The sequence below is a fragment of the Pongo pygmaeus genome, chromosome 15, assembly GCF_028885625.2.
Source record: "Pongo pygmaeus isolate AG05252 chromosome 15, NHGRI_mPonPyg2-v2.0_pri, whole genome shotgun sequence".
NCBI classification, from domain to species: domain Eukaryota; kingdom Metazoa; phylum Chordata; class Mammalia; order Primates; family Hominidae; genus Pongo; species Pongo pygmaeus.
This window is the reverse complement of record NC_072388.2, coordinates 67,786,760-67,814,412: the sequence shown is the minus strand read 5'-3', so window position 1 is coordinate 67,814,412 and position 27,653 is coordinate 67,786,760. Positions and strand designations below refer to the sequence as shown.

The 27,653-nt window shown below is 50.8% G+C and overlaps 1 protein-coding gene across 3 annotated transcripts in view; it reads left to right on the top strand.

The window, feature by feature from the left end:
- The window catches only part of ACTN1 (actinin alpha 1), a 105,144-nt gene that overhangs the window by 55,553 nt on the left and 21,938 nt on the right, over positions 1–27,653 (top strand). For all 3 annotated transcript variants that reach the window (XM_054447520.2, XM_054447521.2, XM_063651687.1), the window contains exons 3-8: positions 2,880–2,999; positions 11,794–11,880; positions 13,996–14,083; positions 14,642–14,720; positions 19,011–19,092; positions 21,079–21,164. In XM_054447520.2, coding sequence (XP_054303495.2) covers positions 2,880–2,999; positions 11,794–11,880; positions 13,996–14,083; positions 14,642–14,720; positions 19,011–19,092; positions 21,079–21,164 — 542 coding nt within the window. The remainder of the gene's footprint in view (positions 1–2,879; positions 3,000–11,793; positions 11,881–13,995; positions 14,084–14,641; positions 14,721–19,010; positions 19,093–21,078; positions 21,165–27,653) is intronic.

Sequence of the window (27,653 nt, the reverse complement as noted above, 5' to 3'; positions counted from 1 at the left end):
TCACTTACTATAACGTCTTCACGGTTTGTCCATGTTGGAGCATGTGCCGCCATCCCTTTCCTTTTTATGGCTGAATCGTATTCCATTGTATATATGACCTACAGCTATAAAATGGCTCCCCACATTTTGTTCATTCACCTGTCGGTGGACACTTGGGTTGTTTCTACCTTTTGGGTATTGTGAATAATGCTGGGACATAGGTGTACAAAATATTTTTTAAATCCCTCTTTCAGTTCTTTTTTTGTATATTCCCCAAAGTGGATCTGCTAGGTCACATGGGAATTCTCTGTTTAATTTTTTGAGGAGCCACCATGCTGTTTTCCTCTGCCTTTATTTATTTATTTATTTTCTTTTTTTCTTTGAGATGGGGTTCCACCATGTTGGCCAGGCTGGTATTGAACTCCTGACCTCGGGTGATCCTCCCCCTCAGCCTCCCAAAGTGCTGGGATTGCAGGTGTGAGCCACCGTGCCTGGCCTCTAACTGCCTTTTAGAATGTCCCTGCTTCCTACCTCCTCCACTACCCTTCCCCAGTTTTAAACAAACCTGGCCTTACTATTTATCATTCTTCAAAATGCAGCTTGAGGGTGTCCTTCAAGAAGGCTTCACCCTTCCTCTCTCCCCTAATCTGAGTGGACTGTGCCCTGCCCACACCACCCCCCTACCTACCCAGCTCCCCAGCACCTATAATACCCCATTAATTCCTCTGCTGTGTCTTTTATCACAGAGTGTAGTCATTTTCGGTTCGCTTGTTTTCTTCTCTGCTCCACACTGAGCTCCTTGGGGCAGGCCATCTTCTCTCTGTGTCTCAGGTGCTTAGAACAGCACCAGACATGTAGGTGGTGCTCCGGGAACATTAGAACGACTGAGTGCCCAGAGCCGGGCTTGTCCACATGATACCCAGTGTGTTCCTGCTGCATAGGTCTGACCTGTGCCTAGGGGACCTGTGCACTTCTGTGAAGCATGTGTCTCTTTCCCAGGGTTGGGGAAGATCTGTTCTGTGAAATGATCTGTTCTCCCCTGGACAGGAAATGCTGGGATACCTTTTTCTCCTGATCATCGTTGGAGATGGGTAGGGTGCCCCAGGATGAGGAGAAGGAGGGGTATGCTGCCTACAGAGGTTCTCAGAGTGTGGTCCTTGGACTACCCACGCCAGAATCGGCAGGATTGCCTGTCAAAATGCAGATTTCCAAACCTTACCCCAGCCCTCCTAATCACAAACTTAGTGAGAGGGGGAAAGGGGCTGGACAGCCACAGATTAGCAAGTTCTCCAGGTGATTTTGTGCTGACTGACGTTTGAGAACCACTGGCCCAGGCCTGGGAAGCTTTTTCCATTCTCCCGTGTTTAGCCCTTGCCTCCTCCACTGTCCTTTGCAGAAGCCCCCTTCCAGCCAGTGTGCACAGCTGCTAAATGGCTGGGGCGCTCCGCTTAGCTGGACAGGCCCCAAGGGCTGGGGCCGTAGCAGGAGCAGCCTTCCAGGGAGGGATGTGGTGCTGCCTGCATCCATCCTGTGGGGAGGGAGCCTCTGTGCCATCTCCCCCCGGACAGGAAATACTGGGGTACCTTGCTGGGCTGCAGCCAGAGCCTTGGGAGGGCCCCAAGTGGAAAGTCTTGATTTAATTTAAAAAACAGCTGTGCTTCCCTGGGAGCTGACAGCCAGATCCCATCTGTGGGAGGAAGTCTGCTGTCTTCCAGAAGCTAGCAGGCTGCTGGGAGGCCACCTGGAGAGGTGCTGCTCTGACAGGGTGGGCCTGGCCCAGAATCCCTGTGGCTGGTCCCTGGAGCCCTCGCAGCCAGACTGTCGACCTGCTGGGGAGACAGTGGGGCTGGTCGGGAGATCAGGGCAGGCACAAGGGGCCTGAGTTCCAGGCTCTGCGATGGTGGTTCTCAGCCTTTTGGGGTCCTTGGCCCCTTAGAGACCCTGAAAGCTATATACCCCTTCCCTAGGTATGGCTATATGCTGCACTTAGAAAATTCTCAGATCATTTCAGGAGGCCCCTGGATGTTCTTTGTTCTGGAATAAAAGTGCTGTTAATGGGGTATTTGGAGAGCCAGATCCTCTACCTTTATTTTCTCAAAGGTTCTGACCTTGAAACCTGAGCAGCAGAAGCTACTGTGTGGAATCTGGAGGTGGGGGTGGAGGGTTGACCTGGAGCTGAGCCCTGGGTGTGCCCATAGGAGGCAGCATAATAGGACAAGACCTGTGGTTCTCAAATGGGAATGGGCTGCTATAGACAACTCCATTTAAACGCCAGGGAAGTCCATAATACTTGAGTGACCTATACCCTCCTCCCAGGGCAAAGGGAAGGCTAGAAGGAGTTCAGGGCCTTTGCATGTACTGTTCCTTCTGCCTTGATCGTCATTCCTTGCTTTGTTTGCCTGGCTGCAAAGACTCAGACCTTTCCTGACCACTCCTCAGTTCCTCCTTCCTCTTCCTCCTCCTCTTTTGAAGAGCATGGATCTTTCTTTGTATTTGTTCATTGTATATATTTATTTGTGTTTCTCTATTTAAGGTCTGTCTCTCCTACTGGACTGTAATTACATAAAGGCAAGAAACTGTTTTGTTCACCCCCCTATTCCTAGCACCCAGCCAAATCCCTGGCATGCAGTAGGGGCTCGATAAATAAATGTTGAGTGGATGCAAGCAGGTTTCCACCTGAGAAGCGGAAGAAAGGAGAGGCAGGGTAGATTCTCCCTCTCATTCCCTGCCAGGGTGACATTCTCCAGCCCCTGAGCGGCGTGTGAGCACACACACACGTGCACACATGCACACGCTTCTGCCTAGCTAAGCTGTGCTTTGGATGAGGGTGTAGTGGTAGTAGCTCTGGCCCCTGGCTCATAGCGTCTCACCTTCCTCTTCCTCCCTCTTGATCCAAACAGGTGAACGCTTGGCTAAGCCAGAGCGAGGCAAGATGAGAGTGCACAAGATCTCCAACGTCAACAAGGCCCTGGATTTCATAGCTAGCAAAGGCGTCAAACTGGTGTCCATCGGAGCCGAAGGTGAGTAAGGCCTACCTCTGGTGGCCCCAAGGAGTCTGATTTTCTTCGTCCCCCTGGTTCTCTTGGCCATTTTTGTGCTGCCTCCTGGGCCCATGCATCACCTGGGGGCATTGGGCAGTGGGTCCCCAACACCTCCATCTGGTCGCCTGTGGATGCTTTGTATTGCAACAGCACTTTTCTTCTAGTCTCAGCCCTGCCCAAAACCAAGGACTTAGACCCCTGTTCCCATGCCTGCACCCGCTTTGCCACGTCCTTGCTCTGTGGAGTCCTGTGTGTGTGGCATGCCACCTCCCCCATCCAGAGGCCTGACTGCACGGTGTTGCCTGGAGCAGAGGATTTGTGTGTGGGCTGGAAAGGGTGTGCAGACACAGGCCGGTGGAGGCTGGAGGCTGCCCCAAGACTCCCCAGGGCCCTGGGAAGACTGAAGTCCAGAAGCCTCTAGGAACATTTTTAATAGCATTTCCCTGCAGTGTAGCTTCCTAACTCTTTAACTTTTACTTAGAAACACTTACCAAAAAAGCTATTAGCATGTCCTTAATGATGAAAAGAAGGCAGTGTCATTTCTTGTGTGCATGGTAGTGGCTCTGAAAAATTGAGAGTAGGTTGTTTAGAGTGGGCAGAAGATGTTCTTCCCAGGCCCCTTCAGTCCTGTGACCATGGATTTAGCAAGTATTTATGGGACACCTGCTGCCTGATGTCAGAGACCTAAAGATGAGCGAATCTCACTCATTCAAGACACACCGCGGCTGTGAGAATGGATTGCTCACTCTGTGGCATATACTTAATCCTCACAACAACCCTATGAGGTAGCTCTAAGAATTAATTATCCTGATTTTGCCGTAAGAAAACAGATGCTTAAAGAGATTACGTTACTTCCTCAAGGTTCCGCCATCAGTAAGTGGCAAAGCCAGAACTCAAATGCAGGTCTTCGTGACACCAGAGAAATGCCCTCAGAGAGCAGCCTTTCCTTGGAGGGGGCAGGGGTCTTGCTCCTGGTAAGTCCATAGGAGCAGATCTCTTCTCTGGTTGAAGCTTACAGTCCCCTCTCTTCTAGAAATGGAGGGATGTTATGTTGATATATCAAATGGAGAACTTTAACACAGGCTCAGCAAACTGCAGTGCATGGGGTCAAGTCCAACTGACTTGGATTTTTGGAAATATTGGAACACAGCAGACCCGTGTTAATGTATCATCAGTGGCTTTTGTGCTGCAATGGCAGAGTTGAGTAGTTGCTACAGAGCTTATATGGACCATAGAGCCAGAAACATTTCTTATCAGGTCCTCTACAGAAAAAGTTTGCTCACCTCTGCCTTAGCTGGAATTCAGGCCAGAGCCCAAGGTGGTCACACGAGGTGCCTTATGGATTCCAGCATCTCCCCTACCAGCTGTGAGCTTCTCAAAGGCAGAAACCATGGTTTCTACATCCTGTGGCCCCAGCTCCTAGCAGCATGATGCACACAGTAGGTGCTCAATAAATGTTCAAAGGATTTACATATAGCAGTATACTCTGCTTTGTGATTAGGAAGATGTTCTCTGCCTTATAATAAGAAAAGAACAGTTTGTTTTATTAGGGAGCAATTCAAGACTTGGCAGGAATAAGTTATAACTAAGCAGGCGTGGGAAGCCAAAGAAAGTCACCCAGGTCGTTGGTGCAGGCTCGGATGCCCCCCGGGCAGGGAAGTGTAGAGAATTTGTGAAGTGGTTCAGGGGTCAGTGGCAGGGGTGGGTAGGGACTGTGGCAAGCTGGAGAGTCATGTCCTAAGCGGGATGGGCACCTTGTGGATGTAAGAAGTTGCTGCTGTGTGGATCCAGTGCTGCTAGATCTTCCAGTTTTTCAAAAGAAGCCAGAAATCCAGATTTTTTGAAAAGAAAAATTTGGCAACTAAATTTAAAAAAATAACTTGTTTTTTCTTTAAAGCCTCTACCAAAGGGGAGGAGGGCAGGGAAGGGGAAGGCGGAAGAGAACAGCACTCACCGAGTACCAGCTCTGTGTTGCTAGACAGGATGTTTTACATGGGCCATCTCCTGCTACCCTCACGATGGGCTTGTAGGATGGGTATCACCAGCCACATTTTACAGTTAAGGAAACTGAGGCTCAGAAAAGTTGCTAGAGTGGAAGAGTGTCATCAGTTGAGCCCAGGCTCTGAGCCAGACTGCTTCTATGTGGCAGATCCAGGGTTAAACCCAGGGTTAGGCTCCAGAGCTGAGGCCTCCCTCTTCCTGTCACGTCGGCAGCGCTGCCTCCCCGGTCGGGGCCCAGGACAGAACTTTCTTTTTTTTTTTTTTTTTTTTTTAGTAGAGGTGGGATTTCACTGTGCTAGCCAGGATGGTCTCAATCTCCTGACCCACCTCAGCCTTCCAAAGTGTTGAGATTACAGGCATGAGCCACCGCGCCTGGCCTAAGATCTGAAACTTCTTTTTTTTTTTTTTTTTGAGACAGAGTCTCATTCTGTCGCCCAGGCTGGAGTGCAGTGGGGTGATCTTGGCTTACTGCAAGCTCCACCTCCCAGGTTGACGCCATTCTCCTGCCTCAGCCTCCCGAGTAGCTGGGACTACAGGCGCCTGCCACCATGCCCAGCTAATTTTTTTTTTATATTTTTAGTAGAGACGGGGTTTCACCGTGTTAACCAGGATGGTCTCGATCTCCTGACCTCGTGATCCACCCGCCTCAGCTTCCCAAAGTGCTGGGATTACAGGCGTGAGCCACCGCACCTGGCCAGAACTTTCACATCGAATTGTCATCTGTACTGAGATGGCAGATCAAGCCTGCCCCTGCCATGCTGGCCTCAGGGGTGAGGAGTGAGAGGAACACTGGCATGAACTCTCATCTCACTGCCGCTGCTGTGCTGGGAAGGTCATTCACCTGGCAGCCTCAGTTTTCCCATTTCCTTTGACACAGGCCTAGCTTCTCTAAAGATTTTGAAAAGGCTCCTTTATTTTTTATTTTTTGAGACAGGGTCTCACTCTGTCGCCCAGACTAGAGTGCAATGGCACCATCTGGGCTCACTGCAACCTCCGCCTCCCAGGCTCAAGTGATTCTGCTGCTTCAGCCTTCCAAGTAGCTGGGATTACAGGTTCGCGCCACCACGCCTGGCTAATTTTTGTATTTTTAGTACAGATGGGGTTTCACTATGTTGGCCAGGCTGGTCTTGAACTCCTGACTTCAAATGATCTGCCAGCCTCAGCCTCCCGAAGTGCTGGGATTACAGGTGTGAGCCACCACGCCCCGACAAAAAGCTCCTTTAAAGTGAGACATTCTTTACCTTCTCCCTGCCCTGAGGAGCCAGTGTTTTCAGCTGCGGCTTCCAGGACTGAAATCATCCACTCCCATCAGGCTGAGCACCAAGATTATGCCACAATGGCTGCTCTGCTGAGCCAAGAAACTAGATGAGGCAGCAAATGGCGTTTTGTGGGCTTTTAAAAGTGAAATGGAGTTTATTGATGTAGATTATAAAATAAAAGGCGATGGGCAGATCGCATGGAATGAGCTCTCCTGGAAGCGGGGCGGGGGAACGTTGCAGGTTGTCCATCCTGGGCTGCTGAAGGCAGTGACTGTGGAGACCAGGCCCAGCAGGGACACCCCTCACCCCCCACCAAAGTCTTTGAAGGATTATCATGCAGTGCAAGGACTAAGACCTCTGGCTGACTCTGAAGGGCAGAACCAGGCCCAGAATAGGTACCCTGTAGGTAGGTGGACTCTGGGAGCCTTGGGAAATGGAGCCGGGGCTCTGGGAGGGTTATGAGTTCCCTGTCCCTGAAGGTGTGCACATGGGGGCTGGAGACAAGGAGCTTCCACACATAAGGGGGAGGTTAGAGCAGATCCTTAAGGTCTTCCCTACGTATTTGGTTCTAGAATGCCTAGACTTCATGGAATTGGCCTGGGCGAGTGGTTGGAATGTAGTTAACCAGGGGAGAGAACTCAAAAAGGATTTTGTATTTTAAGGTCTTTGGGCAGGTGGAGCCTGAGGGTTTGGGTGCTGTGAGCATGGAGGTGGTCTCAGTGAGGTAGCGTGTATCTTTAGGATGGTGGGTGCAATGGGTGCCATACCACAGCATTGGTCTGGGAGGTGGTGGCCCCTGGGGTTCTAGTTTCTGTCACATGGAATTTCTGCAGCATTCATTCTGCCATCTGAATACTGAGTAGATGATGGTGTCCCTGGAGAGAGAAGGAGGGAGAAACATGTTCCCAGTAAACAGGGGATGTGAGCAGCTTCATAGCTCACTGTAGACCAGGAAGGGCAGACGCTGTTAATCTGTCATCAAGGTTTTTCCATGAAGCCCAGTTGTGGCCTTGGAACCCTCCCTTTGGGTCCAGCCTTCTAAGCAGTCCCTGACATAAAGCTGCCTGCGAGATGAGGCATCCCTGCTTCAAACGTTGAGAAGCCGGAGGCCCGGAATACAGGACCTGCCATGCCAGGGAAGGGGAAGGAGAGTGGATGGGATGGGAGTCAGGTGGGAACTGGGGCTGGGCGTGCATGGGCTGCTAATTAAGCACACCCTACTCTCTCTGCTTGTGCTTGGCGCCTCTGTTTTCTGGAGTGAAACTATGCCTTTGGTGTGAATAAGAATTCAGTAAGCAAAATTCTCTGGGGAGTTTCTGGGGAAGAAGAAGAGGAATAAGTAGGCAAGACCCTAAAAAGAAGCCACCTGCCTCTCCCAGTCCCTCCGGGAGGACTTCAAGAGGGCAGATCTGCAGGCAGTGAGCTCAGGGCCAGCGGGAGGCCCTGGAGTTTGGCCGTCACAGAGTGGGGCAGCATGTGGGGGACCAAGAGAGGGCTAGCATTGCAGCCCCACTCCTAGGAAGGCCAAACCATGGGATTACCGCTCAGAGCTTTTTTCTAGGCTTAAAAAATTTTTCCCTTATATTTTAAACACTGTTTATGAAATTTTTTACCTGCTTTTCCCACTTCCCATGTTAAAAAATTTTTCTAAGTTATTAAGCACTCATGGTGTAAGCATTAATGTCTGCGTTCATTGTCTTTTTTGTTTTGTTTTTTGAGACGAGTCTCGCTCTCTTGCTCAGGCTGGAGTGCAGTGGCACGATCTCAGCTTACTGCAACCTCCGCCTCCTGGATTCAAGCGATTCTCCTGCCTCAGCCCCACGAATAGCTGGGATTGCAGGCACGTGCCACCACATCTGCCTGATTTCTGTTTTAGTAGAGACGGGGTTTCACCATGTTGGCCAGGCTGGTCTTGAACTCCTGACCTCAAGTGATCTTTCCCACCTTGGCCTCCCAAAGTGCTGGGATTACAGGTGTGAGCCACTGCATCTGGCTTCATCGTCTGTTTGTCATACTTCGTCCCAGGCCTGGGCCTTGCCCTGGAAGAGACTGAGGCCCATTGTGTTCTCAGGGGGCCAATGGCAGGCCTGTGTTAGCTCTGCCCATTCCCCCACTTGTGGTTAATGTTTGTTCACTCATTCATTCACTCAGCAGATGCTGATGGGGGCTTTGCCTGTGCCAGGCTTCATACTGGACTCTAAGCAGTGATGCAAAACAGGAAGTATTCTTACCCTCAAGGGGCTTACATTCTAGAGGGGAAAGAGAGAAAATACACATGTACACCTGTCAGATGGAGAAAACCAAAGCAGGGAGGAACCTGGGTGGTCAAGGGAGGTGTCCATGAGAAGGGGATATGTGAGTGAAACTGGCAGGAGGCAGGGACAGGCCATGTGGGAATCTAGGGAAGGGGAGCTGCAGGGAGGCCGGAGCAGGGGGGAGGGGGAGGAGGAGGAGGAGAAGGAGGAGAAGGAGGGGAAGGAGGGGAAGGAGGGGAAGGAGGAGCAGGGGGAGGAGGGGGAACCAGAGGCCCAGGCGGCCAGACCACGAGGGCCTCTCTGGCCACCGGCTTTGACTCTCAGGGAGGTGGGAAGCTGTGGAGGTTTTTAGCAGAGGGTGATATGGGGTCTGGGGATTTACTTGGTCGTTCTGTGTACTGTGTACATTTGCGAGGTTTCTAGTACGGGGTGTGATAAATAGCCTCGCAGCAAGTGCATTCATACAGGAACCTTACTCTGCATTTCCGTTCATTGGCTAGGGATAGATTCCTGGAGATAGAATTATACTGCCAAAAAGCTGAGCAATTTTAAGATGCGTGCTCCTTGTGGCCAAATTATTTCCCAGATTAATTAATTTCCCAGAAATTATTATTATTGTTTTTTAAACCAATTTACACTTCTAGTGTGGTAGCCTTGCTGACATCAAGGCATGTGGTTTTTCAACTTTGGGTTTTTGTTTTGTTTTGTTTTGTTTGTTTTTAAGAGACAGGGTCTTGACTTGTCGCTTAGGTTGGAGTGCAGCGGTGCTATCACAGCTCACTGCAACCTTGAGCTCCTGGGCTCAGTCCCCAGTCCTCCTGCCTCAGCCTCCCAAGAAGCTAGGACTACAAGTGTGCACCACTGCACCTGGCTAATTTTTTCATTTTTTTGTAGAGACAAGGTCTCCTATGTTGCCCAGGCTGGTCTTGAACTCCTGGGCTTAAGCGATCCTCCCGCCTTGGCCTCCCAAAGTGCTGGGATTAAAGGCATGAGCTACTTCGCCCAGACTAACTTTGTTTTTTAACTTTGTTTTTTAACTTTGCTAATTTAATAGCTGGGAAGATGATCTTATTTCTTTGATTACAAGTGAGATTGAACATTCTTGTGAATTGGTTATTTGTATTTCATGTTTTATGTTTTTTTGTCTTTTGCCTATTTATTGAGAGTTTAGTATTTTTGTCTTTTCAATTTAGATGAACTCTTTAAACCATTGGAAATAACAAATGAAAGTGCATTTTTAAAAATATCAAAGCTTTATGAGCCGATTCCTTTACTTTTTTATTTTATTTATTCATTTTTTTAGAGAGGGTCTCGCTTTGTTGCCCAGGATGGAGTCACAGCTCACTGCAGCCTCTGCCTTGGCTCAAGCAATCCTCCCACTTAAGCCTGAGTAGCTGGGACTACAGGCACTACTATGCCTGTTTAATTTTTGTATTTTTGTAGAGGTGGGGTTTTGTCATGTTGCCCAGGCTGGTCTTGAATGCCTGGGTTCAAGCAATCCACCTGTCTTGGCCTCCCAAAGTGTTGGGAGTACAGGCTTGAGCCACTGTGCCAGGTCTATGAGTTGATTCGTAATGAGTAGTACTACCTCCCCACAATGTGGACTGCAAAATGCTGGCTGGCTGTGTTGCTTGGTAGCAAAAGGGGTTGCATGCTGCTACAGCTCTCTGTTTCTCTCCAACCCAAGCATTTGGATGTGGGACTGTGCCCCGCCTGGTGTCTGGGGCTCTGGGAGGGGCATTTTTACTTCCCTGTTTGCAAGAAGGGTTACATCCTATTCCATGTCCAAAGTGGACACTTCTTCCTTTGCTCAGCATCCCATGCAGACTCAGCAGGTTACCCGCTGCCCTGGGAGGTGGCTGTGGCCAAGCACCGCTCCACGGACTATACCCTGCTGGTCATGGAGCAGCATACAGTTTTGCCCTCACTTTTGGGAAAAGGGCTAAGATGTTAGAGTATACCGTCCTTAATGGAAATCCACTCTTGTTTCAGGGGTTTGTGGGATGCAAGTCCTAGTAGGGTCAGGACTCCCTAGAAATTGATCCTTCTCATGGTTCTATTGGGTCTCCCCTAAAATTAATGTTGCAGGTAGGAAAAAAATAAGATATTCTTTGGGTACCTTACTCTTAACTGAGTGTGTCTTACCATGGGCCGGATTACTATCTCCTGGTCTGGAAGCAGGTGATGAGGGGGTGTGGAATCTACATTTGAGTATCACTTGTTCAACCACAAGACCATAAATTGCTCCATGTATTGGGCTCCTTAAAATAGGGCTTATTTATGTTGTATTCCCTGCCATTAGGCCTGGTATAGAAAAAAAGAGAAAATCTACTTCATAGAACTTGTAGATTCTAAAACTCTAAAAGGTGCTGCTTAGACTAAATATATTGGGTTATCTCTTAGCTGTGATCTTGAAGCTATTGTTTGATTTTTTTAAAAAACATCTGTTTTAATACCCAAACTAACGGCATTGTGAGGTTGTCAGTGGATAGTTCAAGATGGCAATTTACAAAACTTTAAGTTTGTGACTTTTTCTTGATTCCACTGTTTTTCCACGTGTGGGTGGCTGTTTTGAGAGCTGTGATTGCCCAGAGAGCCCCCGCTCACAGAATTGCCAGAACATTTGTGATTGCTTAGAAATCCTCCCCTCTTCTTCATCAGGCTGGGAACACAGATCAGGATTTCAAATGCCCCCTTCTCTGTGGCTTTCCCTGACGTACCCACTGTCTCCAACTAGGATTGATTACACCCTTTTTTTGTGCCCCAAATAGACTTCTCTTCCAGCACCTGTCACAGTATATTGCATTAACCTTAAGAAACATCCAGGCCAGGCATGGTAGCTCATGCCTGTAATTCCAGCACTTCGGGAGGCTAAGGTGGGAGGATCATTTGAACCCAGGAGTTTGAGACCAGCCTGGGCAATATCGTAAGACCCTGTCTCTACAAAAAATGAAAAAATTAGCCAGGTGTGGTGGCCTATCTGTAGTCCCAGCTACTGAGGAAGCTGAGATAGGAGGATCGCTTGAGCCCAGGATTTGGAGGCTGCAGTGAGCCATGATTGCACCACTGCATGCCAGCTTGGGTGACAGAGCGAAAACCCTGTGTCAAAAACAAGCAAAAATCCTGTTTCCCTCTAGAAGTAGAGCTCTGGAGTCTTTGATTCCTAGTGTGGGGCATGGAGTGCTGTGGGTGCTGAGGGAGTGTTAATTCTGTCCCCGCCGAGGCCCTTTCTGATGTGTGCTGCTGCTATTTCTGTAGAAATCGTGGATGGGAATGTGAAGATGACCCTGGGCATGATCTGGACCATCATCCTGCGCTTTGCCATCCAGGACATCTCTGTGGAAGGTGGGTTTCCGCTTTGTTCCATCCTGTGCCATCACCATCTCGTCTCCCTCCCTGGGCTTAGCCTGGAGAACTCCCGCACCCAGGGCAATGGATGTTGATCAGGGGCCATGTCCTGGGCTTCTTGCTCATTTATTGGGCATCAGCCCTCTCTTCCAGTCAATGCAGAAAAAAGAACTATTTGCCATTCTGATTCTCATAGGTGTCTTGGCCCCAGGGAAACTCCCCACTTTGGGAAAGCCCATGGCTGCCATGGGGAAGTATATTGGAAAACCCACCTGGTTCTTGGGTTGTTAATCTGAAAGGGTGGGGAAATAGCGGCTGGGAGGAAGTGCCAGGAGGGGCGCTAACCCCGTCCTCCACTTTGCTCCCCTAGCACCCTCTAGTGGCCACTTCCCAGATCTGCAAGGGCCGCCATGGTCTGGAGAAGTGATCTCTGCACTTGATTCCACACTCGGGCAGTTTTTGAGCTTTATGTCTGCTATGCCTGTATTTATCTTGCATAATAATATTTGTGTATTGCTGTGCATGTGATAAAACACATATACTGAAACAAACTTTTGCAAGATGAGATGGAGATAATATTTTTAAAATATTTGTTTTAATGGCATAGACATCATAAACATTTTTAATCAAAGGAATTTCTTAATGAAAACAACGTGGATTCAATTCAATTGCTTTGTGATGGAGATCTTGGTGTGACACTCTGTGATACAGCAATGCGGAGGTCCAAGTTCAGTTTATGGGTACTTGGTATTTAGGGTTGAAGTGGTTGGAAAGAGGGTCATAGTAGTCACCTGGGGTGTGGTTCTTGTTAATGATAGTGGATGTAAATCCATTTCTCAAATAGCCTTCTTGGTTTTGATTCTTTTGGGTGGACTTCCTGTCAGCCCTGCAGTCATCATTGTGTTACTCTTGTGATTTAGTTGACGAAGAGCTTAAGCTAAGTAGAAGCATTAGCTTTTCCAATTTTTAAATTGTCTGCTTTTGCTTAGGTGATTATGGTCTTTGTAGGAACCCTTGAATGTCATTTTAAAGTCCATTCTGTGTGTTGAAAATAAATGAGATCATTCATGAACACAGTCCACTGAGTACCTTAACCTCCAATTCACAGGCATGAACACAGGGGTATATTAGTCCGTTTTCATGCTGCTGGTAAGGACATACCCGAGACTGGGTAATTTGTAAATAAAAAGAGGTTTAATGGACTCACAGTTCCACATGGCTGGGGAGGCCTCACAGTCATTGTGGAAGAGCAGGGAGAGCAAAGGGACCTCTTACATTGCAGCAGGCAGAGAATGAGAGCCAAGTGAAGGGGGTTTCCCCTTAGAAAACCATCAGATCTCATGAGACTCATTCACTACCATGAGAACAGTATGGGGGCAACCACCCCCACGACTCAATCATCTCCCACCGGCTCTCTCCCACAACACGTGGGAATTATGGGAGCTACAATTCAAGATGAGATTTGGGCGGGGACACAGCCAAAGCCTATCAGGGGGGTAGTGTGGTTTGCAGTCTTTCTTCTGTGCTGGGAGCTCCGTGAGCCCCCTCAGTTGCCTGCCTAACCTCACAGACACATGGCTGCTTCACACACAGAGGGCAGCAGTATTGATCTGTGCAGTAAATATAAGGAAACCTTATTGTTTAGATTAAAAACAAAATCTGTCTAGAAGTCCTAATGCTTTCTTCTCACTCAGCTGTGTGCACCCCTCAGGCTGTGGGATCCCCTGTCTGGAGACCCCTAGATGTGTAGATTTCCCAGATCAATCAAACCTTCCTCCCCAACCTGATAGAGGTTGCCGACTTATTTTGTATCATTACCATTTCTTTGAATAAAAGAGAGTAGGGGGAGATAATTCTTGAAGTTTGAAAAGCTGTTGTCTCAAAATTTACATGTGTAACACAACTAGCTCTGAAAAGCTTCCCAGCTTGCTTTTTCTGTTTCTCAAATAACTTCTCAAACTCTGTCAAGGGAGTAGACTTGATGGCCAGGGCTCCTCCTTCAGTAGCTGCAGGGTTGGCATCAAGGGGTCACAGTGGGGCTTCCTATGAACCGGCATCCCTCCCTCCACCAAGTCAGCCCTCTGACCTCGCTGCCCATCCCCTTCCCCACAGAGACTTCAGCTAAGGAAGGGCTGCTCCTGTGGTGTCAGAGAAAGACAGCCCCTTACAAAAACGTCAACATCCAGAACTTCCACATAAGGTGAGTGCTGGGGGCTGAGGGGCTCTCACAGAACCAGGCTGCCTCCCCTGGGAGCTCCCAGACCCCCTTGGCTGGGTCAGTCTCAGCTTTAGAACAAAGTGGAGACCGTTGGGGGAAGAAGTAGCTTTCCTTGGGAAGGGGATGTCGCCATCCCTCTGAATCCCCCCGTCTCTCTCCCTGCAGTGTCTTAGATGGGGCTGCTGCCTGATATAACTTTGGTTGATGCTTTTGCTACTGGGAGTGCCCCCAAGGAAATTGTCCAGGAAGTCCTAGCCCAGGGCTCTGGAACAGCAGACTAGGGCCATAGGCCTTGGTTGGGGGTAGGGCTGGATATGGTGGGTTTATCTCAACTTGCCAATCCCCCCACAAAGTCTTGACCCTAGTGCCTGGGATTTGTGGCAGGAAGAAATGTCCCTTCCCATCCTGTCTTCTAACTCCTGCCCCGGAAAGCTCTATGTGTTCATCTCTCTGGTGTCCAGGAGGCCCCTGCTTTGCCCTGGTTGCCCGTTTGTTCAGCCTCATTTACCAGCCTGCCCCTTCTTCTCTCTCCCCGGGCAGCTGGAAGGATGGCCTCGGCTTCTGTGCCTTGATTCACCGACACCGGCCCGAGCTGATTGACTATGGGAAGCTGCGGAAGGTATGTGTGCCCACCTGACCACCCGCTTTGGGTCCCTGGCAGGTGGGGTGGGAAAAGAGCAGGACTAGGACCCTTGTTGTGACAGTCCATGGTCCAACCTGAGCAGTGTTGGCCTCTTAGAATAGCCAGACAGAGCCCCAACTGGAAGTGAAGAGAAAACACCTTCCCTGTTAGGGCAACTTCATTACCCTTGTGCATGGTGTGTGTGTACTTGCACACATACACAGCCCACCAGGAAAATATCACAGCTGGGACAGCAGCTTTGTCAGAGGGATGGAATGATACATGGTGTTTCTCCCTTCTGTTTTTCCGGGATTTGTAAAAAGGAGACACTATTTTCATAATTGAAAACATCGCATATTTTAAGAGATGGTTCGTCCCCGCCTTGTCCTTTGACCTGCTGTGGGGTCCTGGGCAGCTTATCCCACCCATGGATTTGGTTTCCTTTATTGCTCAAGTTTGGCTGGGGGGTTTTCTTTTGGTTTCACTCCCGCCTTCAGCATGAACCTGCAGTGATTTTTCTTGAGCGAGGTGTGTGGAGTGGGGACAGCTGCGGGAGTGGGAGCTGTGTTTCTAGCCTCATGGTGGTTCTCATTGTCTGAGCTGGTTGGACGACACTGCCCTGGACCTTGAAGAGGCCTGTCCTGGACCCTCTGACCACAATCTCCACGTTCCCTCCTGGACCTTCTGACCATACTCTCCAGGTTCCCTCCCAGACCCTCTGACCATACTCTCCAGGTTCCCTCTTGGTCCATCTTGGTGCCAAGAGGCCGCATGGCATGGCCATCCAAGGAAAGACCCTTCCCACGCCCTGAGTTGGTGACCTGGAGTTGGGGTTGGAATGTCGCCTATCTGTGCTCAGATCTCTTGGCAAGGGAGGCTTCAAGGAGCGGCTGGACTTGTGTGTCTCTACTTCCCCTTGACGCTGGAGAACACAGTGTTCAGTGTAGCTCTTGCCTTGCCTGGGCCTCCAGGAAGGGCGTCTTGCTTCTCAGTGGCCAGGAGAGGTTTAATATTGCTGGGGCAGGAGCTGCTGTGCAACTCATGGTGGTGGCAGGCCCTTTGTTTCGGGCGGGTGGATAGCAAGCTGCCGAAAAGGATCTTGAGGGAGGAAAGGAGCAGATTCCTATCCACTTCCCTGCACCGTGCCCCGCCCCACCCCCACCCCCCACACACTGCCCCATCACCTGAAGCTTGAGGCTGAGGCCTCTGCCCACTGGAAGGGCCCATCTGCTGAAGGAGAGGAGCCACAGCAGGGGCCAGCCCTTCCCCAGCTAACCTCCTGGGGGAAGAGGATCCTTGGCCCACCTCTTCAGCTGCTTTGCAAGGAAAAAAAAAAGAGAACCTTCCTGTCCTGCTGGAAAGTTGTGTGGCCAAGGGGGAATATCCCCTTGGCAGTTTTTTCTTTTGAAGGCATCACCACTTCCTATTCAGCTGATGGGCTTTGGTGACAGGTGTGCACGTATCTCTGTCCCTGCTTGGGTATGCTGGGGCGTCAGTGGCCAGCTCATCCACAGCTGTTGGACATCCCCACTAAAGGGGTCTGTGCTGACCGTGGCTCTAGAGCCCCCTCCCTTATTCTGAAGGATTTGGAAGCATCAGCCATTTGGGAGGTGAAAGTCCAGGGGTTCTTTCTGATACCCAGTTAGCGCTCTCCCACACACTATCCCTCTCTGTCTTTTTATTTATCTCTGCCAATTTCTCCCTGTTTCACTGTCTCTGTCTCCCCTTCTGTGTTTTTTTCTTTTTGTTTGAAATAGAGTTTCACTATTGTTGCCCAGGCTGGAGTGCAATGGCATGATTTCCACTCACTGCAACCTCCGCCTCCTGGGTTCAGGCAATTCTCCTGCCTCAGCCTCCTGAGTAGCTGGGATTACAGGCGCATGCCAGCACGCCTGGCTAATTTTTGTATTTTTAGTGGAGACAGGATTTCACCATGTTGGCCAGGCTGGTCTCGAACTCCTGACCTCAGGTGATTCACCCGCCTCGGCCTCCCAAAGTGCTGAGATTACAGGCGTGGGCCACCGCGCCCAGCCCCCTTCTGTTTTTTAATTGTAATTTTTTTGTAGAGATGAAGTCTCGCTATATTGCCCAGTCTGTCTTGAACTTCTGGCCTCAATGTGACCCTCCTGCCTCAGCCTCCCAAATAGCTGGGATTACAGGCACATCCACCACACCTGGCTTCTACTTTTTTTAATTCAGTATCATCATCAGTAAAATCCAGCCCAAATCCTAGCACACACCTGAGCCCAGTGAACCAGGAACACCCTTCCAGAGAACAAGGACGTTGTGAGACCAACTGGTGCCAAGGAATAGGGACAGAGGGCTGAGGGGCTCTGACTGGGAAGCTCTTCCTTCCTGCAGCAGCCATGGGTGGGCATGGGGCCCTGGGGTCCCTGGGACTCACATGGGGTGGGTGGGTGTGTACCTGGACCTGAGCACTGGCAGCTGTTGTTCAAGGCCCTGGATGGGAATGACCTTGACTACTTGGCAGTGTTCACCCTCCTGGCTGCTGTTGGAGACTTTCCCAGAGGGAGCAATTTCCTCCTGAAAACATCCTGGATGATGTATTTATCTTTTTGTTACCCTATACTTCTCCCTTTAGCAAACAGGGAAACTGAGTCCTGGGCCGACACAACCAGCTTGCTTTAGGTTAGTCTGGGGAACCAAGAATAGAGGAGAAGGGCCCAGCCAGAAACTCTTCCACTAAGGTTTTTTATCCTCTGCATTAAAAGCTTATAAAATAACTGTGGTAAAATATACAAAACAAAATTTACCACTTTAACCATTTTTAGATACACTTACTGTTCAGGGGTATTCCATACACTCACATTATTGTACAACTGTTCCTACCATCCATCTTCAAAACTCTTTTCTTGCAAAACTGAAAGTCTGTACCCATTAAATGATTAAATGGTAATTCCCCATTCTTTCCTGCCTCTCCCCCCCGCCCCGGCCTCTGGCTGCTACCATTCTGCTTTCTGTCTGGGAACCTCATAACAGTGAAGCCATATGGTGTTTGCCTTTTTTTTTTTTTCTTTTTTGAGATGAGGTCTTGCTCTGTCGCCCAGGCTGGAGTGCAGCGGTGCGATCTTGGCTCACTGCAACCTCTGCCTCCCGGGTCCAAGCAATTCTCCTGCCTCAGCCTCCTGAGTAGCTGGGACGCACCACCACACCCAGCTAATTTTTGTATTTTTAGCAGACACGGGTGTCACCGTGTTGGCCAGGCTAGTCACAAACTCCTGACCTCAAACAATCCATCCGCCTCGGCCTCCCAAAGTACTGGGATTACACGCGTGAGCCACCGCACCTGGCCTGTGTCCTTCTGTGTATGGCTTATTTCACTTAGCATAACATTCTAAGAGTTCATCCATGTTGCAGCATGTGTCAGAAATTCCCTCCTTGTTGAGGCTGAATAATATTCCATTGTATGTGTCACCACGTTTTGCTCATCCGTTCATCCATCAATGGGTACTTGGGTTGCTTCCACCTCTTGGCTACTGTGAATAATGCTGCTATGAACAATGGAGGTACAAAGATCTCTTTGAGAACCTGCTTTCAATTCTTTTGAGTATCTCCTCACAAGTGGAATTGTAGGACCATGTAATTCCATGTTGGATTTTTTGAGGAACCACCATCCTATTCTCACAGCATTTGACATTCCACCTACGTTTATGTTGCATTCATCGCACAAGGATTACAGCTTCTCAACATCCTTGCCAAGCCCCGCTAAGTGTTCTTGCGAAGGTAGCAGAAGCCAGAATAGTCCAAAGCTGTGGCTATTTAAAGGAGCCCCCAAATTTCATGGAATGTGAGCACCAGAGGGGCTCCTGCTCCGAATCTTGACTGGTCTAGAGTTAAGAGCTCCCTACTTCAACTCTTGAGTTATGGATGGAGAAGCTGAGGTCAGGTTACCTACCCACAAGTCCCACTGGTTGGAGGCAGAGCTGAAACCAGAAGCCAGGATGGATGGCACCTAGGCCAATGCCCTGCCCGTAGCACACATTCCTTAGGAACTCCTTCCTATCCCTGACTCAGGCTGCAGACTACTTCGCCCCATTTCCCTGACTATCTGAAGCTTGAAGGGGGAAAGAGAATGCTTTAAACCTCCGAGCAGTGAGCCCCAGTGGTGAGACCAGCCTTCCACATCTGGAGCTGTCCCCTGAGAATCAAGCTGGGGCTGGGAGAAAGTCGCTCTGCTCCCCAGTTTGGGTGGCCACCCAATTGGGAGTAGCCAGTGACTTGTTGTGGCTGTCACTTCATCATCCCTTCCTCCTTTTCTCCCTCCAGGATGATCCACTCACAAATCTGAATACGGCTTTTGACGTGGCAGAGAAGTACCTGGACATCCCTAAGATGCTGGATGCCGAAGGTGAAAGGCGCTTTCCTTCTGTGTCTCTTGCCCATCCCCCACCTGCCGCTCAGTGGCTAAGAAGGGGTGGACCCCAGCAGTCCAGGGCTGGACGGGAGGAGGCCTGGTCTTCTGGGACCACATTTGAGGAGCACGGGGATCACAGCCTCTTGGGGATTCTTCCATTGTTCCCTGAGCTTTGGAGAGAGAGGTGTTAGTTGATTCTGCAAAGGGTTTAGGGGCTGTTCTTGCATCGATTGCCTGAGGATGGTTCTTGTCTTTGCCTTGGAGTCAGGATAGCGGGTGCTGGGGTGCGGGGAAAATTCGGCACAGTTTGGGATGGGAAGTTTCCCTTGCTGAGAGGTGCACTGTCTTAACCCTCTGAGCCCTGGGTGGTCTCTGGACAGCTGAGCTTAGCATCTCCTCTATGCCCCAGCTCTGACTGGGGCTGGCTGGACATGGTGTTTGCTCTCATCTGTAACCCTGGCTTCCTTCTAGCATCTTCTGAGGAGGGTGCTAGAAAACTATGGCTTGGACTTTCTCAGTGGTGCAAGTGTCCAGTTCTGACCTTGCTGGGCAGATCCCAGCCAGAGGCAGTGGCTCCATGTTGGGTAGGGAAGGAAGGAGGGGGCCCAAGTTGAGTGTTGACTTTTCTGTTCCTCACCAAGGACTTGGTGTCCCAGATGCTGCTAGCCAGGATGCCTGGATGGGGACACGTTCAGGGTTTGACACTAGAACATCCTTACCAAAGATTGGGCCTGGGGCTGGAAACCCAGCTCTTCCTGGCTGCTGACCCTGCCGTTGCCCCTCTCCCCATGTAGGGCTGGCAGCTCCAGGCTGGGGTCAGGCTGGGTCTTCTTGTCCCACCTCTGCGCTTGCTCTTTGGGAGGAGCCTGACTCACCACAGCCACTTCCCTGCATGCTCTCCTTGGCCCCAACTGCTCGGCACTGAAGGGCTAGAAAGGGGTTATGGAGACAGGAAAAGACCACAGTGGGGTCCAGACTGCTCCCTGTGTCACCCAGGCTGGAGTGCTGTGGTACGATCTCAGCTCACTGCAACCTCCGCCTCCTGGGTTCAAGGGATTCTCCTACCTCAGCCTCCCGAGTAGCTGGGATTACAGGCACCCACCACCGGCTAATTTTTATATTTTTAGTAGAGATGGGGTTTCACCAAGTTGGCAAGGCTGGTCTCGAACTCCTGGCCTCAAGTGATCTGCCTGCCTTGGCCTCCCAAAGCCACCAGTAGCTTCTAAAATTTCAAAATGTCATGAGGAAAATTTTCAAACACATAAAAACCCAGGCAGAAGCAGAAAGAATAGCATGATGACCTTTCCGATTTCCATCATCCAGATAGAAAGGCTGCTGAGGTCTTGCCACACTTTGTGTTTTTCTTGTTTTCTTTGTTGAAGTATCTTAAAGCAATTCTGAGATATCACATCATTTTACCACTGCATACTTCTGAATACATGCCTTAAAAATGGAGTTATTTTCTTAGGCAATGATAAAGTTATCACATTTAGCAAACTGATAATTCCATTTGATACCCAGTTCATAATGAAATTTCCCTAATTACCTATGACATTTCTTTGAGGGTTGGTTTGTTTTAATCAGAATCCAAACAAGGTCCATACTGGCATTCGGTTGTGTTTCTGACAGCTTTTCCCATCTCTAGTACTTCTCTCCTCCCTTTGGCTTTTCCCATCTCTAGTACTTCTCTCCTCCCTTTGACCCCTTTTATTCCTGCCGTTGAACTTGCTGCAGAAATGGGGCCGCTGTCCTGTAGCAAGTTCTTTATCCTGGGTTTGTCTGCCTCCTTTGGGGCTTCATTTCACGTGTTCCTCTACTTACATTCCCATAAGCGCAAGTTGACGCCAGAGGCTGGTTAGATTCGGGCTCCACATTTTGGCAAGAAGACTTGGTGGTACTGTGAGCTTCTTTCTGCATCACATCGGGGGTGTATGGTGTTCTTGGAACCAGCTGGCTTTAACTCCAGATTTTTCTTGACAGACATCGTTGGAACTGCCCGACCGGATGAGAAAGCCATCATGACTTATGTGTCTAGCTTCTACCACGCCTTCTCTGGAGCCCAGAAGGTACCCGGGGCCCCCTGCTCCTTCCATGCCCAGCACACCTCCTGCTGGACCCCAAACCATGTCCTCCTGCCCGCCTCCACCTCTCCTGGTGACAGGTATCTGGATGGTCTGGTCTCGGACAGAGGCAGCCCCTGGTTCTGAAGTGGCGTGTTGTTCTTACCCGGCCCCTGTCCCACCCCACACCTCTCTCTCTCATCTTCTACTGTTAACAAGAAAATTGGGCAGCAGCTCACTTTCTGGGACCCAGATGACTGGCTTAAGCAGGAAGGGCTGTGTGCATGAGGCAGCCGGGGTGGTTCTGGAAGGCTACTGAAAGGTGAACAGGAGCAGCCCTTCCATGTCCACATCTGTTGAAGCCACTGGCTCGATAGAGCAGCTGGAGCTCCCTTAGAAGGGCAATGCTAGGAGACACCTCCAGTCTTCACTTACCCACTTGGCAAAGGCATCATAAAGCCCCACCTTTGTCCTGCTCATGGGCATGATTTAGCAGATCTGTCCTCAGCCCCCTTGGGCTCTAGTGCCTTCTCCTGTATCCTGCCTGGGACTCCCATGCGGCCATGCTGCACTCTGTGTTCTCAGACATAAGCAGAACCTCTGGGAGGAAGGGAGAGGGGGTGGGCAGCTGTGAGCCCTGTCAAGTGTCCTGGCCCAGTTTTGCTCCGGGAGGCCTGAGATTAAAGTTCAGTCGTGCAGGTTCTGCACCACACAGGGGTACCACGACTAAAGGGCACTGTCCATGCTGTGGACATTGAAGATTTGAGCATTTTCATCACCAGGCTTAGGCAGCATACACCCCTCCTCCAGACCTCCCTGGTAGGCAGGACCCCAGAAGAAGCACAACATCACCATGACTACAGAACCTTCACGTCTCGTGTAGATCTCCTGCCCTCCACATGGCATCTGAGTGACCGTCTTAAAATGCATGATGAGGCTGGGCACGGTGGCTCGCGCCTGTAATCCCAGCACTTTGGGAGGCCGAGGCAGGTGGATCACTTGAGGCCTCCAGGAGTTCAAGACCAGCCTGGCCAACATGGTGAAACCCCGTCTCTACTCAAAATACAAAAATTAGCCAGGTGTGGTGGCGCGCACCTGTAATCCGAGCTATTCAGGAGGCCAAGGCCGTAGAATCGCTTGAACCCGAAGGGCGGAGGTTGCAGTGAGCCAAGATTGTGCCACTGCACTCCAGCCTGGGTGACAGAGTGAGACTCTGTCTCAAAAAACAAAAACAAAAAACAACCACAAAACAAAAAAATGCATGATGGGAGCCCCCGCCCTCTCCCACCTCTCCTGTGCTGTCCCTGCCTCAGACTCTGCTCACCTCCTACCCACTCCCTCCCCTGCTGTCTCTTTTTCTCTTTCTGCTCATTCCCTCCTTTTCTGTCTGTCCGTCTGTCTTGTGTTCTCTTTCTGTCCACCATGGCCGTTTGGGTTTATTCTGTGCTGCTGCCGCTGCCTACTTTCTCCTCTCAACCTCTTCTCCTTCTCTGTGCAGATGTGTAGGCACGCTAAGGCCGGATGGGAAGGCCGTGTGACCTAATGTTTCATGTCACGGCCACGCCTTCTCGGGTGCGCAGAAGGTGAGCTCTCCCTCGGCCTCCTCCACTCTCCCCTCTTGCCCATCTCTTCCGTCCTCCCTGGACACTCCAGCAGCAGGCCCTGGGATGGAAGGAGGGACTAGAGAAGCCCCTCCTTCTCCTGCAGGGGGACAGGACTCTGAACTTTGGCCAGGACACTTGAAGATGCCAGAGAACCCCAGCCTCTGAATGACCTTCTGTGTCTCTGTCCCTATGCCCTGGGCATAGCGGATACCACAAGTGAGAAAGAAGCTTGTGGTCTCAGCTTCTTCCCTGCACCCCGCATCAAGAGCCCTTATCCCAGGCAGCACAGCTCTTGGCAGTGCTTTCTATTTCCTTAAACATCCGGGACTTCTTCCCTCTCTCCCTCCTTCCTGCTCGAGCAAGGCCACCCTCGCAAATTTAGCCAGCAGCCAGAGCAGGGAGAACTCTTCCTGCCTTCTCCAGGGAGTCCAGACCAGAGCCCTGCCTGATGCTTCTCAACCAGGCTGCCATGGACAGTTGTGCAGGTTGCAGACTACTCACAAGTGCCATGTGTGTGCAGTGGACGATGGAGATTTGGATATTGATTACTAAAGTGATCCTGCAGATGGCGGTGAAAATGTCTTCTAACGAAATCAGTAGGACATTTTCCCAGTAGAAGTGCCCTTGGGGAAGAGGTAAAAAATGATCCAGAGACACCATATGGGCTGGCAGCAGCCCTGTTCCCTGCCTGGTTGGGCGCCCAAGACCCTCTGGAACTTCCTTCCAGGGCTCACTGGTGCAGGCCAGAGACAGGAGAGCAGCCCTGTCTGGAGGCTCTTTCTCATAGGTGTCCCCCCAGCCTGCCCAGTCCCTCTCAGCCCCTCCTCTGGCCTTCCTTCTGCTTGCTCTTTGTCCTTCCCACCTCTCCTGCTACTGTTCCTGTGCCCCTCCCCTGGCCCCTGGTGGCCAGGGTGTGAGCAGCTTCTCTCCCTAGCCTTGGTTGGCCTCCTGGCCCAATAGCCACGGGTGTGCACCTGCCCGTGTCCATGGTCAGGCTGAGCTCCCTGCTATGGTCTTTTCCCCTCTTCCCAAAGCTCCTTCCTCCTCTTCCAGTCACTCCCCTTCTCCTTCAGGGGTCTGTCCCGGGCTTCATGCCCATTGATGCTGGCCTTCCCTATCTCTGAAGCCTTCTCTGTGTCCTGGCTGGTGACAAAGCTTGGAAGGGAGTGTGAGATGCGTGTGGGTGGAGCGGGTATGAAGTGGGTGTGTGTGGTGTATATGGGTATGGGGGGTTCTGAGGAGTGTGTGGTTTGAGGTATGTGTGGTGTGGGGGATGTGGTGGGTGAGATATGGGGTGTGTGTGTATGGTATGGATGTGGTGGGTGTGAGGTGTGTATGGGGGGTGTGGAGTGTGGTGTGTGAGGTGTGTGTGGTGTGTGTATGGGGGGGTGGAGTGGTGTGTAAGGTGTGTGTCTGGGGGGTGTGGGGAATGTGGTGTGGAAGGGTGTAGTGTGTGAGGTGTGTGTGTATGAGGGGTGTATGGGGTGTGGGGACTGGTGTGTGTGGTGTGTAGGAGGTGTGAGGGGTGTGGTGTGCTGTGGGTGTGGTGTGCTGTGGGTGTGAGGTGTAGGGTGTGAGGTGTGTGGTGTGTGTGTGGTGTGTGTGTGGTGTGACGTGTGTGGTGTGTGTGTGGTGTGCTGTGGGTGTGAGTTATGTGTGTGGTGTGTGTGTGGTATGAGGTATGTGGTATGTGTGTGGTGTGTGTGTGGTGTGCTGTGGGTGTGAGGTATGTGTGTGGTGGGTATGAGGTATGTGTGTGGTGTGTGTGTGGTATGAGGTATGTGGTGTGTGTGTGGTGTGCTGTAGGTGTGAGGTATGTGTGTGATGTGTGTGTGGTGTGCTGTGGGTGTGAGGTGTGTGTGGTGTGAGGTGTGGCATGTTTGGTGTGTGTGTGTGAAGGGGAGTGCTGTGGGTGGTGTGTGGGGTGTGGTGTGTGGTGTAGAGGGGTATAGTGTGCTGTGGGTGTGAGGTGTAGGATGTGAGGTGTGTGTGTGGTGTGAGGTGTGGGTGTGAGGTGTAGCGTGTGAGGTGTGGAGTGTTATGGTGTGCTGTGGGTGTGAGGTGTAGTGTGTGAGGTGTGGAGTGTTATGGTGTGCTGTGGGTGTGAGGTGTAGCGTGTGAGGTGTGGGTGTGGTGTGGGTGTGGTGTGGAGTGTTATGGTGTGCTGTGGGTGTGAGGTGTAGGGTGTGTGTGGTGTGAGGTGTGGCGTGTGTGGTGTGTGTGTGTGGAGCGAAGGGGAGTGCTGTGGGTGTGGCGTGTGTGAGGGGTGTGTGGAGTGTGTGGAGTGTGTGGGGTGTGGGTGGCGTGTGGGTGACAGCCTGCTCCCCGTCCCAAATCTCATGCCACCTCCCCATGCCCCCTTCCCTTTCACTCATCCCTGTTGCAACCATTTCACGCTGCTTTTGTCCACACCTGAGGGCAAGGTCACAGCTGGGTTGGTGGTGGTGGTGGTTGTCCTCTCATGTCCTGGTCAGGGTTCTGATCCAGAGTTGCCCCCACCACGTCTAAGGTGACTGCTTTGAGCTGAGCGGGCAGGGGAGGGGAACCCTACCTCGCCTTGTGTGGTGAGGCTGATGGAGGAGAAGGACTCTTGCTGACTCACACACTCCTGTCTTGTCTGTCTCCGGGCTGGCACCGATGAGGAAAATCTTCCAAAACCCGTGCCCAGTGCCCTCCATCCTCTCCACTGTCTTTCTGTCCCCCAACCTTGTACGGTGGAATGAAAAGGCAACAGCGCCTAATGTGTGTGTGCACGTGTGGTGCACAGCTCGTGTGCCTGTATAGGCACGTGCTGTGTAATAAGTCTGTGTACTGATTTCCCTCATTAGATGAGGACCAACTGCTGTTTGACAGGTGGGTTTTGGTTCTAATTCTTTCTCTGCTTCCCTCTCCCCTCCTCTTCCCTTACAGGGACTTAGAATGGGTGGAGAGCATTACGATTTTGTTTATGTAGCTCGTGTTTTAGAGTTCATGGTCTGCTGTTTCTGAGAAAGAACACTTGAAGGCTTGGACTCGATCTGAGAGAAATTCATGAGCCATCTGGGAAAACCCTAAAAAAAGGAGCCGGCAGTGGCTGCAGTCTGATCTGTGCCCTGCTCTGCCCCAGATCTGAGCAGGGCAGGTGCAGTCACAGGACTGCTGGCCACCAAGGTTTTCTTGAGCAGCAGAAACCTGAACATAAGGTCTGTGGGGGGAGGGCTTAGCAAGGCCTTGGGAAGGGGCAGACAGTGTTGTGGAGGGAGGTGACTACAGCTTGTGCAAGAAGCTTCGGGGTATGCAGGCGGAGCCTGCGGTAGGAGAGGAAGCTGGCAAGGTGTGGGCTGCCTGAGGAAAGGGGCCAGTTTCCCTCTGCCTGGTCACCCACCCTGGCCCACTCACCGTGAGGAAGCTCAGATGCCTGGTCTGAGATCTCTGCTGACCTGGGGGCTCTCTTAGCAGGAACCCTGGGCTTGGTGGCTGACTCAGGACAGAGGGAAAGACTGGGTAGTGGACAGCTGTGGGAAGAAGAAAAAAGCAGGTCCAGCTAGATTTGGGAACGTTTTGGCTAAAGATGACATAGATGAGATCCTCGTGGCATTCATGTGAATCTGTGGGTTGTGGGTGGTGGAGCCACAGCACATCATCTGGCCACGTTTGGGAGTTTTGATGTCACCTTGAGGACAGTTCCTCTCTAGACTGTGCCTGTATCAGGCAATTGGATGCTGATTATTAGGGTAGCAGTTTGGCTTGGGATAGCTAAGTATTCCAGGGATTATAATAGTTTGTATCTTTTTAAAAATAACTCTTGAATATACAACAAAGTGTATTGTATGTTAAGTTGTATAATAGCACAGCTTAAAGTAGGTCATAAAAAAACATGAAAATTCGGGTTGGGCACAGAGGCTCACCCCTGTAATCCCAGCACTTTGGGAGTTGAGGCTGGTGGATCACCTGAGGTCAGGAATTTGAGACCGGCTTGGCCAACACCGTGAAACCCCATCTCTACTGAAAATACAGAAATTAGCCAGACATAGTGGCGCGCGCACCTGTAATCCCAGCTACTCGGGAGGCTGAGGCAGGAGGATGGCTTGAACCTTGGAGGCAGAGGTTGCAGTGAGCCGAGATTGTGCCATCGCACTCCAGCCTGGGTGACAGAGCAAGATTCTGTCTCAAAAAACAAAAAAAACAAAAACAAAAAAAACAACCATGAAAATGCAAACTAAGGGAAAGGAAACACAGATTTCTAGTAGTCTTCTCCTTTGGCACTTGGAAGCAACATTTTGCTCATTTCCAAAGAATATTTTCTGAAGCCATCAATTATCTGTTACATCTGTTACATTATCCCATGAAGCCATCAATTAATCTGTGCATCTGTTACATTTTCTCATATCAGAGCACCTGGTTCTTCTTGCTGGGGCCAGCGCGGCCCATCTCCTCTTCAGGAATAGCCTGAAGCCAGGTCTCTCCCGGGGTTCTCTTCTGAAGTTGCTTCTGAAGCTGCTTCAGTTCCTGAGGTACTCAGGGAAGGAATCTTTCCTCCCCTAGAACACATCTCTCCTTTGAACTTCTGGACTAAAGCGTTGTCTTTGAGATTCTTCATGTACTTGGTGGTTCTGGGTGCCTCTCTCCTAGATCCCTCAGAGTTCTTGGGGTTCTTGTAGCCGTGAGAGGAAAAAGCTAGAAAACCAGGAATTCGCGGTGATGGGGAAGGTCTGTCACCCCCAACAGCCTTTCCTTCTGCTCCTGGGATCATGTCCCGTGGGCCTGACTAAGCCTGGCCTTCCCAGCTGACCTCATCTTACTTCTCAGGCTGAGGCTGGTGGGTGATGAAGCCATTATCATCAAGGGACCACTGTGGAAGCAGGTCCAACTCACCACCCAGTGGGCTTCTCTGTGGTGCATCCTGCCTGTC